The 11,704-nt window shown below is 39.8% G+C and overlaps 1 protein-coding gene across 2 annotated transcripts in view; it reads right to left on the bottom strand.

Annotated features, from left to right (window-relative positions):
* Positions 1-580: 580 nt before the first annotated feature.
* Positions 581-11,704, bottom strand: part of CFI (complement factor I) — a 42,056-nt gene continuing 30,932 nt past the window's right edge. For both annotated transcript variants that reach the window (XM_036764700.1, XM_036764701.1), the window contains 5 exons: positions 11,546-11,658; positions 10,328-10,431; positions 7,907-8,184; positions 3,354-3,458; positions 581-917 (listed from right to left, as the gene is read on the bottom strand). In XM_036764700.1, coding sequence (XP_036620595.1) covers positions 700-917; positions 3,354-3,458; positions 7,907-8,184; positions 10,328-10,431; positions 11,546-11,658 — 818 coding nt within the window. In that variant the 3' untranslated portion in view covers positions 581-699. The remainder of the gene's footprint in view (positions 918-3,353; positions 3,459-7,906; positions 8,185-10,327; positions 10,432-11,545; positions 11,659-11,704) is intronic.

Genomic DNA, 11,704 nt, shown 5'->3' with positions numbered 1-11,704 from the left:
CATTCCCCTTCCCTGCTCATCTTCCTTATCACATTCCCTAGCTGTATTAGGTCCTGCTTGAATCTTCTCTTTCTCAGGTTAAAGACTGCGGTTCTTGCAATCATTCTTCATATGATATAGATTCAAGGTCCTTCACTATCTTGGCTTCTTTGTCCTATGAATTTCTTAAGGTTACTATGGCACTCAGAACTGACCTCAGTCCTCCAGAGTGTGCCTCTGGTGAGGAAAGAGTGCAGAGTATATAAATACAGTCCTTATTCCTACAAGCTATGATTCTCTTAAAATAGCCCAAGATTGAATTAGCTTATCTTGACTGCTAAATGGCAATGCTGATATTGAGTTTGCAGACCACTAAGACCCCCAGATCTCTTCCTCACAAGTGGCTATCTAGCCAATTGGCTTCTTCCAACCCTGTATTTGTGAAGTTGATATTTTGAACCCAAGGGTAAGGCTTTATATTGCTGGCATGCATGCTTGTCAAAAGTGTTTATTTTGAGAATGTTTCAGTAACCTTTTAAGTACAACATTTATCCAGGCACAAAATCTTATAAGGAACAGAAAAAATAACTATAAAACATAGTTTTGAAATGTTTTTGTGGTTTTTGGAAGTTTATTTTTGTCTTTAAAAGTTAGTAATTATATATTGTCTTATTTAAAGTGGGAATTCTGACTGTAATAGAAGACAAGGAAGCCACACCATCATACATTATATTGAGAAATAAGACGCCTTCCCACGTGAAAACTAATCCAGTCAAAATAGTTGGATACTTTGGTGTAAACACCGGGAAATTCAGGGTTTCCACAATTTTCACCCCAGCTCACAATGCCCCAAACATAAGACACATTGTTGGAATTCATACAGACTAAGGGCCCTCCAGAATCTCCTTTACAGGCATCTATAGAACCATCATCTGTTCCTGGGCAGAAAAAAGAAAAAGAAAAAATGAATGCACCTGTTTTATTGTCATTTGAAAATTATGACCCCATCATCCCACTCATCACAATCCACTGGGATTTATACTTTCTTACACTGCCCAGTCGTGATGGAAGCTTTGTTGGCCCTTTGCTTACATGGTCCATCTGGGACCATAATATCCTAGTCTATATTTCTGAATTCGAAGCATTTGAAATATTAACAAGAGTTTTCTGTGCAATAAATCTATGTGGGATGCAGTATGAGTATTATCACCTCCATGTCACAGATGAAAAGACTAAGGCTCAGAAGGAAGAAGTGACTTGCCCATGGTCACAAAGTTAATAAACGCTGGTTGCACATCTAGGAAGCTTTGTAGTTACTAGTGCAACTTAAGTTTTCTGCCACTAATTCCAGTGCTCTCTCCACCAATGTAGTGCTTCTCCCCCAAAAAGCTGGGCGTTCCTAAATTCCTGCTCACTTCTCCACCTTGGCAACACTACATACCCACTGACTCTACTCGCTTTAGGTAGAAGTTTGGTGCTGGGTCAATAACCTTGCAGGACTCCAGCATTGCATTCTAGGTAAAGGGATTCTCTGGGAAGGAGAAGCTTCCTTTTTTCTCTTGCTCCCACATCTAAGAAGCAGCCTATATCCTCTTCCTCTCCATCCTCATGGCTCACTAGCATCTGGTAGGGTGACTTATGGATACTAATAACAGAAGCTAGGATTTATATAGTGCTTTGAGGTTTGTAAAGTACTTTACATATATTATCTCATTTGATCTTCATAACAACTCTTTGATGTGGGTGCTATTATAACCCCATTTTACAAATGAGGAAACTGAGGCTGAAAGAGGTTAGGCGACTTCCCATGGTCACACAGTAAAAGCCAGGATCTTCCTGACTCTGAGTCTGGCACTCTATCTACTATGTCACCTACCTGCTTCTCATATGTGCTTAATAAATGTTTAAATTAAACTGAACCAAAACTTTTATTAGGCTGTAGTCTACAAACTAAGATGGTAGTACCCCTGGTTTACTATAGAACATTGAGAATTTGTTGTCCATATGACCATATTTGCAAATATTTTGATTGAAGACTTCAGAATGCTTTAAAATACACCGCACTAGCAGATTGAGAGCCAAGCTTTAGATCACTGTCTTTAAAAAGCAGTAAGGACAGCATATAGTAATATAGTAATCCATTCTGCATCTGGTTCCCAGTCTGGTTTCAGCTCCTTGGAACAAGATGCCTGTCCCAGGATAAGTTTATCACCTCTAATCTCACCACCACACTCTAGTCTTTTTTATTTTATTTTAAACTTAAATACTAAAACTTAAATACACAATAAGAAAAGAAAAAGAAACATATTATAAACTTAAATACAAATTAAGAAAAAAAGCATTGCCATGTGTACAGCAGAACATAAGAGAGGATTCAAAATATGTCGCAATCAATTTCCATTTCAAGAAAGCCTATATAATAAATACTACATATTGTTTTCTGAGCGGTCCATCTTTTCCTTGCTTCCTTGTAAGTTTTCTTTAGTTCTCTGCTGTGCACTTTTTAACTTTGTTCTTTTTCCCCCCTCCCCCCCACCGCCGAAGGCTAAAACTAAACATGGATAGATATATAGATATAGATGTATATACACACACATATTACACATGTACATGCAAACATATACACACATGCATACACTTATACTTAGATAGCTATAATCACTCATATGTAGACACTTACATTCATATTCATCTATGTAAGACTGTACTATACTTGTTCATCCTCTCTTTCTCTGAGGGTGGATAACGTCTTCCTTCATAGGTCCAAGTCTTTCCATATTTTTCTAAGTCCACCAACTCATCGTTTCTTATACCACAGCAACATACCAACCTTCTACTGTCTGGTCATTTTAAATAGTCTAAAACAATACTGATTAATGTGGCTGACCTACAGTGCAGTTTCTCTACTTTCTCTTTTGATTAAATCTATTTTAGCTTTGACTTTGAGCACACTCTAGCCTTGATTGACACCACCTTCCTTGCCTCCTCCCCCTCTGACAGGAGGGCTGTATCAAACTCCTCCCAAAGCCGTCCTTTATAGAGGGAAGAAACTGGAGTCTGAACTCACCCCCCTTTGCATCAGCTGCCTTGCCTGGTTTCAACTTCAAACAATGAGATGTGCCCTACCCCTGCCCCACCCCTTCCTCCCTCTCCACTCCCCCCACTCTTTCTTGCCTCTTTTTTGGTGAGTTACCTCCTCTTTTAGATGTTAAACTCCTTGAGGACAGGGACTGTTTTCCTTTTTGTGAATTGTATCCTTAAAGCCTGGCACACAGTAGGTGCTTAATAAATGTTTATTAGACTGGATTGGATTCGTACTCAAAGTAAGCAGATACATGTAGAGAAATATAACCAAGAAGGCGTTCGATGCTTACCTGCACATATCATTTCCTTCTCAAAAAAGCGATTTGAGTAATATTTAGAACAGTTGCCTATCAGCTTGACTTCACCCCATCTGAGCCTAAAAAGATTTCTTGGCCCTAAAAAAAAAGAAATGAGTGTTTTGTGGACAGTTGACAAATGTAAAGGAATACAAACTCTCCCAACTTAACAAAACACAAAAGACAATAAATATGTGGCTATGTAGCATAGGGAATGGGACTGGACTTAGATTTCATTGGGATAGGGAACTCCTGGGTGAGGACACTCCCTCTACCAAAGCAGGTCAGCACCTTCTGTGAAACTCGGTGTCTCACTGAGTTGCCTTGAACAATAAGAAGTTAAGCACTTGCTCAGGATCATACACACCTGCCCAGTTTGGGCCAGAGGCAGGCCTTCAACTCAGATCTTCATGGCTGTGAGGACAACTCCCTTTCCATTGTCACATTTATTCTTTTTTTTTGAGGGGAGAAGGGAAGGCATTTGGGGTTAAGTGACCTGTCCAAGGTCACACAGCTAATAAGTATGTCAAGTGTCTGAGGCTGGATTTGAACTCAAGTCCTCCTGACTCCAGGGCCAGTGCTCTACTCACTGTGCCACCTAGCTGCCGTCATGTCACATTTATTCTTAAAATAATTTATCATCTGCAAAATGAGGGGGTGAGACTAAGATGATCTCTAAGTCTTGTGATATCCCATGTGGAACATTTTATACCATTTTATATCAAATTTGTAATTTCAATAAGACTCAGAGTCTGAACTGATTAACCCAAAGAAAAGCCTGATCCTAATAGTCTCTTTGTTCTCTGAGTAAGCTCAGAGATGCCTCTATCTTACGTCAACAAGCCCAGATAGGACTGATTAAGAGCATTCTTTTCTCCTCTGTCCATGGCTATTAAGGATGAGACCTTCAGGCCCGGAGGAATTATCTTGAATTATGTGACTTTTTCTTATCTTAATATTTTATGGGCATATACTACGTTGTGGAATGTTAATGGCAAATTAAACACAGAGATCCTGGGTTGTAATTCCAATTGATACTTTGTCAACTGTCCTGACTTATTGTATTTACAATCTATTCCATTAAGGAAAATCCTTGTCTTGTATCATGTTTAACATACATGGGGATCATAAAAGTGATGTAATGCAGGCTGCTGTGTTGGGACGAACAAAAAATGTATTTAAGCTTTCTCATCTCTTTGTTCATTAGTCAGATTTTAGGTCTGATTCCATGCACGCATGTATCTGCTAAGTTTAAAGGGAATAAATAAATAGGTAATATGAATTTTTCCGTCACTTAGCTTATTTGCCTCCTTTAACCAACTTTCAGGATTAACACCCATTAGCCAATTTCAGCCATATACTTCAACCAGTTTTCTCTATTTTCACTCTAACTTGAAGAATGAAATTTAAGGGAATATTGTGCGCCCTGGTTTTCATAGCATTAAGTGATCACACCAATGATATTAAGGTTTTTTTTTACACCTGTTGCTGTTCAGTGTGTCCAACTCTTCTTCATGTCCCCATTTGGGGTTTTCTTGGCAGAGATATTGGAGTGGTTTCCTGTTTCCTTCTCCAGCTCATTTTACAGATGAGGACACTGAGGCAAATAGGGCAAAGTGACTTTCCCAGGGTCACACAGCTAGTATCTGAGGCCAGATTTGAACTCAGGAGGATGGCTTTTCCTGATTCCAGGCCAAGCACCATCTACTATACCTCCTAGCAGCCCCCTAACACCTGCGCTTCTTTATTATTATCATTAGAATATCAATTCCTTGAGGATAGGGAGTGTGGTACTTTTGTCTTTGCATTCCCAGCACTAAGCATAGTGCTGAGCACACAGTAAGTACTTGACTAATACCTGATGGTTTATTACTTCATTCAGTAATTCCTTGTATTTCCTGGAATGTGTCAGGATGAAAAGGACTCTTTTTTTTTAAGTGAGGAATTACAATGAGAACTAATGGGAATGTATCAGTACATATATGTCATTATATTTCTGTGACACAGTATGCAAAGGTGATGTTTACATTTTTAGTCTTTTCTTCCAAGTTTCAGCATTGGAACTTAAGCCCCGGGGGAGCCCCTTTGCTTCATGGAAATACAGCCCAGGCACAGTTCACCGCCAATGTAAGCTCCTCAAAGGCAAGAACTAATTTCACTTTGTCCTTGTTCCCATAGCTACTATAATGACTGTATATAGCAGGTACTTAATAAATGCTTGTTGGTTGATTGAAAAAAGCCAATGTCACAGCTGAAAAGGCCACGTTGGCCTGCTATTTTTAAAGACCATGCAGTACAACAGCAGTAGAAGTAGCTGGATGTTTTTAGGATTTCTGCTACAAAAGAAGGTTGAAGGGAATTTAAAGAAACAGAGAAAAGTCAAGAATTCAATCCAACAAATGTTTGACTGTATACTGAGTTATGTTATGTGAAAACAAAGAAAATAGCCTCTGCTTCCAAGGAGTTTACAGTCCCACGGGGTTTGCGCTGAACTGCAGGGAAGATATTCAGGTAGAGTATTTGGGATGAATGAAAAGGATAAATCAATCTGATAAATCTAATTCTGCAAATTGGGACATTGTGCAGATCAGAGGTCTTCTGAAATAACAGGCCCTGGGTATCCTCAGCAGCTCCTTGCGTGCATTGTGATAACAGACGACAAGCATTAGTGGGAGATGTTGGGAGCCTGCTTCCGAGGGATCCGTGATGACGTACAATGGAGAGACTGCACTGTACAGAGACACTCTGCAATAGGTTCTGGTCTGCTAACCACCTTTTGACCAGCTGTGGTTGCCAACCAGACCAGGTAGCGCATTTAAAAATCAACCTCAGTCCTGACTTTGTTCTTCTGATTGCTCTGGTGAGAGACAATGCTATGAAGGGGGAGGCCGTGGGTCTTTCTCCCCACCAGAGGCGATCTTGCTGCCCTGTGAACAGGGTCCCTGGTTTTTTGGCTGGGAGTTTGTGCTTTTATTTTAGGTGAACGAAGGCAGAGGCTATGGCTTTTTGAGTTTTGAAAAGTCAGAAAAGGGAAGCGCCTGGGAATTGAAGAGTTCAGGAGTCAAGATTATGTAGGGCCTTGCAGCACTGGCCCAGAATCAATGGGATGACTGCCGGCTCATTGGCAGCTGATATGAATACTCATCTGGCAAGGATGCTGGACTTGGATGTGAACTTGGTGGGACCAACGCTACGTGGAAGCTGTGTTACTTCTGAGCCTGCTCTTACCATTGAGATGGCTGGGTGGGTGGGTGGGGATGGGGGATGCTTATACTTTTGTCCTTGGTGGTGGTGCAGTGGGTATAGCTCCGGGCCTAAGTCAGGAAGACCTGAGTTCAAATCTGACCTAAGACATTTACTAGTTGTGTGCCCTTGGGCAAGTGAAGTAACCTCTTCTGCCTCAGTTTCTTCAACTGTAAGCTGGGGATAATAATAGCATTTAATAGCATCCTACTAATATCCCCTAGTGGCGATAATAATAATGGCCTGGGGTTGTTGTGAAAATAAAATGAAATAATATTTTTTTAAAAGTGCCTGACATAGTGCCTGGCACATAGTAGGTGCTATAGAAATGCCTATTCCATTCCCCTCTCCCTCCATTCCCTTCCCTTACTATTTTCAAAATAAATATCTCTTTATAAGAGCTGATCTATATGCCCTAGTTAAATGAAGCAGGGTTGCTAGTCCCCGGTGGCTAACAATAAGAACCTAATGAAAACAGAAGCCTAAGCATTAGAAAGAAGGTCCCTCAAACCCTCAGGGCACTGCTAGAGCCTGAAGGGGAGACCTGGCCAGCACTGCTCTGGCTAGGACAGCAAGCCTGGAGAGAGGACCACTGACTGGAAACATTTAGACAATGTTAAGGGATGTATTTCTTTTTGTCTCCTCTCTGTACTCTTACATTTGTGTGTGTGTGTGAACTTGGGTAAAAGGGACAGACTCTTGGCTTCATAAACGCCTCTTTCTCTAAGGATCAGCTCATGCACAGTCTTCTGCGGAATACCTTTCCTAGACCCCCACCTACTAGTGCCCTTCCTTGCAAACTACCTTGCGGACGTTTACATTTAGCTACTTTCTGATTATGCTGCATTTATTCACCTGCAGACTTGGCTCCTTCATCAGAATGTACGCTTCCTGCACAGAGGGATTATTTTATTCTTTATGTATTTACATCTGCAGTGCCTAACATAGTGCCTAGAATATAACAGATATTTAATAAATATGCAGCTTATATATATATATATATTTAAATTTTGAAAAAACTTTCCCCATGTTTCTCCAATACCTCCACTAGTCTATGATTACTTTATATCTCATTGCTAGAATTAGCCTGTAACATGCCCTTCAGCACTGAAAAGGAGATGTATACAACCTGAAAAGCTGAACAACAACTTTTAGCATTCTGATAGCATTTCTCCTCCTTTATGAATGGCAAATTGTCTACAATGTAAAACTTATTTTCTGTCAGCCGCTTGTATGTTATCTAATACCTGGTCTGATAACTGTCAGCCCCTTATATGTTATTTAATAAATAGCATAGGAAATACCTTTATTTCGTCCTAAGCCAGAAACAAAGCACTTATCCCCGGGGTTGAAGAGATACTGAGACCAGGAGACACAGGCAGGGGTAGTAGGTGCCAGCTCACACGTGGCCTTGTTTGGATGTTTTTGCAATTCTATCAAAGCAATGTCATTTTGATAGGTGCTTCCACTATAGTTTTCGTGGATTATCACTCGATTTACCCTTTGGACTGCAATTCCAGGGTTGAATCGTATCCAGTCGAGTACTCCTGTCCATACTAGGTACCGATGTGCTACATTTTTTCTACAGGATAAAATGGAAAATATTTATTAGGATATGAAAATATATGGTACTGGGTTCCCTTATTCTTCCTTTTTTAAAAAAGGACTTTTTTTCATATTTCCCAAATGTCCTATCTCTTCATTAGCTCTGAGACCATGGCTGTCATTATGTGGAATACAGCTTTAAAAGATGGCATTCCCTTGCTTTCTCAATTGGGGGAGGGAGGGAATAAAACATTGGAGGGAGAGATGGCTGACTTTCATTGACTGGCATAAAAGCACAAATTATGTAGTTCATATTATCTCTTCATAGCCTCAAAATGATAATAATAGTAATAGCTCACATATATACATATGTAGCAACAATGTGGCTAGCAGCTGCTGTAGGGGTGTAAGACCAATAACCCCAGCATACAGAAGGGCTGCTATCACAGGTTCTTTTTATCTGCTTTACTAAGGAAAGTAACTTTAAAGGGTTAACAATCTCAGTTTAATCAAACATACATATACTTACATCATTCATTTAGTTCAGGGGGAAATCAGCCCTCTGAACTTCAAGGCAAATACAAACAGAAATTACAAGCATCAACAGACAGACCTTGCCTAATCAAATTACAATACATAGTTACCAGAGGAGAACCAATGGGTCTGGGTTACAAAGCCTGGGGGCAGTTACGGCTTGCCCAGAGTCTCAACGCTCCTTCTATGAGCGTGTCCCAAAAGTCAAACACGAAGCTCCCCTCAATTATATCCTGTTCAGAGCTGTGAGGGCTCTGACCTCACCCAGGCTGGGTGTGTGAAAGTTCCCCATCCCCAGCATCACAACATATACAAATAAAGCTGAGAAACACTCCAAGGCAAAATCCCACCTTATCTGCCCAACAAAGGCCAGAATCATTAAAGGCACTTAAGAGAAGAACAGCAAAAAGTCCCACTTTAATTACTATTACAACATATGTGTGTATATATGTACATATAATTACTATTACAACATATGTGTGTATATATGTATATATATATACACACATGTAGACATATATATTAGAGAGAGACAGAGAGAGAGATGGGGGAAAGAGAGAGAGAGAGAGTGAAGGAGAGAGCGCAAGCGAGTATTTAAGGCTTATAAAGTGCCAACAATCTTATGAATGAGAGAAATGAAACTACATTGAAGTTAAATTCCTAAAGTCTTCTCTTTGATCTTGGCAGTTGGCTAGTATGTAGACTCTCTACAAGTTTTTAACCTTTTTCTGGGTCATGGACATCTTTGGCAGTTTGGTCAAGTCAACAAACATTTATTAGGTGTCAACTGTGTGCCAGGCACTGTGTTAAGTGCTGGGGATACAAAGAAAGACAAAAGACAGCCCCTGCCCTGGAGCTCACAGGCTAATGGGGGACACAACAAGTAAACAACCAGGTAAACAGGAGATATATACAGGGAAAACTGAAAGTAGTGTCTGAGGGAAGGCACTAGTACTGAGGGAAACCTGGGAAGGAACAGAAGGTGGGGTTGTTGTGGTGACCCTTGAAAGAAGCCATGGAAACCAGGAGGCAGAACCGAGGCCAGAAAGCATTACAGGCAGGAGTGTGCTCAAGTCCACTTGAACTAGATTGGGAGAGCAGATTGTTAAATATTCACCATGGCCATTTTATACATTAGAAATAGGCAAACGCTACAAATCAGGGCTTGATTTATTGTTTTGTTGTTTGTTCTAGACTTAAGTGATGGAGAAAATGTTAATAATGCAAATTATACTTTAAAAGTGTATTGTGGGTACTTTTTTGAGATAAGGCTATTAAACATTTAATATTACAAGCAAAGAAAACATATAGAGTCTGGAGATTAGGGTCATTTGTGAGTTTGGTGAAACCTATGGGTCCTTTCTCAGAATAATGTTTTTAAATACATAAAATACATAGGTTTACAAAAGAAACAGATTATACTGAAATACAATGATCAAAGTATATATTTTTTAAAGTTCATGGGCCCCAGGTTAAGAACCCCTGCTCCAGAGTTTGTCTGGGACACTACTAATCATGAAAAGGTGATGAATTCTTGATTTTGCAATGATTTTTTTTCAATTGCACATACATGCCTCTTCTGCCATTACCTTTTTTGGCCTAATTTCATTGCTCCATGAAAAGAATGGTATTAAAAATATTTTTACCTGACACAATGTGCAGCGGTCAGTATCCAACAGCCACCAATATAGACTCCTCCACAGTGGATTTTTTCACCTTCTTTAATTGTCACCTGCCATGGGAAATCCCCCTACAAGAGACATGTGGAATTACAGCTGCAGTGACATAGGCCATTTAGTGGTGCAACCCCTCCCTTCCCAGGGGCATCTTCTTTAGGAGACCCTCAGGTCTCTTAGTACATGCTCTTCTCAGATTTCTTTCCTAATCTAGGCTGTTCTAGAGAAATCTACATGGAAAAGACCTTTTATTTGAATATATCCTTAGGGTTTTAAGAAGTTACCCAGAACTCTTCCTTCTCCTTCAACATCCACTGATCATCTGGCAATTCCCCTGGTATAATAATAAAATTACGTATGTAATATATGTAATGATATGCTAATATGATAATAATTAGATATAATTTCCCTCCACAATCTCTCTCACATTTCTCTGGTTCCCTCAATTTATGCAGCATCTACAATCCCTTATTATTTCTAGGCTGGACCATTTTAATAGACCCCCAAACATTCTCCCTGCCTCCAGTCTTTTTCTTCTCCAATATATATTCGATATAGTTGCTAAATTGATATTCCTGAAATATAGATGGAACCATGTCATCCTCTGACTAAAAAAAAGTTCAAAGGCTATCTTACTGCCCTTGAGATAAAATATAAAATCCCCCATTTGGCATGTAAAGCTCTCACACGATTTGGCTCCCACCTACCTTTCCTATCTTATTTTGTTACTTCTCATGCTCTGCAGTCTTTGTCTTACTTAACCTGTCTGGTAATGTGTACATGACATTTCATCTCCTGACTCCATGACTTTGTGCCAGTGGTCCTGTATCTTCAGTGCCCTCTCTGTTCACCCCAGTCTCTTAGAATCCCTTCCTTCCATCAAAATCCAGCTTAACAGCCACCTACTACATACAACTTTCCCTAATTCTCCAGTTATTAGCACTCTCCCCCTCTTGAAATTATTCTGTATTTACTTAATAGTAATGACAATTGCTGGCATTTATATGGTTTTTCAGGTCTGTACTTATGTCTGCTTTATTTATGTTTGATCTTGTGTATTTTGTGTCCCTCTTATAGACTACAAGCTTTTTGAGGACAAGGACTATTTCTTTGTTGCTTCTGAATAGCCTCCGCACTAGGCTTTCTACACAGCAAGGGCTTAATGTTTGTTGAATTAAATCATATTACCTCAGTTGCAATCTGTCCTCCTACAATCCGTTTCCTTCGAACGTGTGTGACGTGTGTGTTGTTTCTAACACCACAGCTTATTTGGGGTAAAAGAGACTTCAATAATTTTCTGTCTTTCAGGGGAAAAAAGATCACAGCATTATCAAAATGATATTTTTT

This window comes from Trichosurus vulpecula, chromosome 6 (genome assembly GCF_011100635.1).
Source record: "Trichosurus vulpecula isolate mTriVul1 chromosome 6, mTriVul1.pri, whole genome shotgun sequence".
Taxonomy (NCBI): domain Eukaryota; kingdom Metazoa; phylum Chordata; class Mammalia; order Diprotodontia; family Phalangeridae; genus Trichosurus; species Trichosurus vulpecula.
The sequence above is the reverse complement of the archived record's forward strand: the minus strand, read 5'-3'. Positions and strand labels throughout refer to the sequence as shown.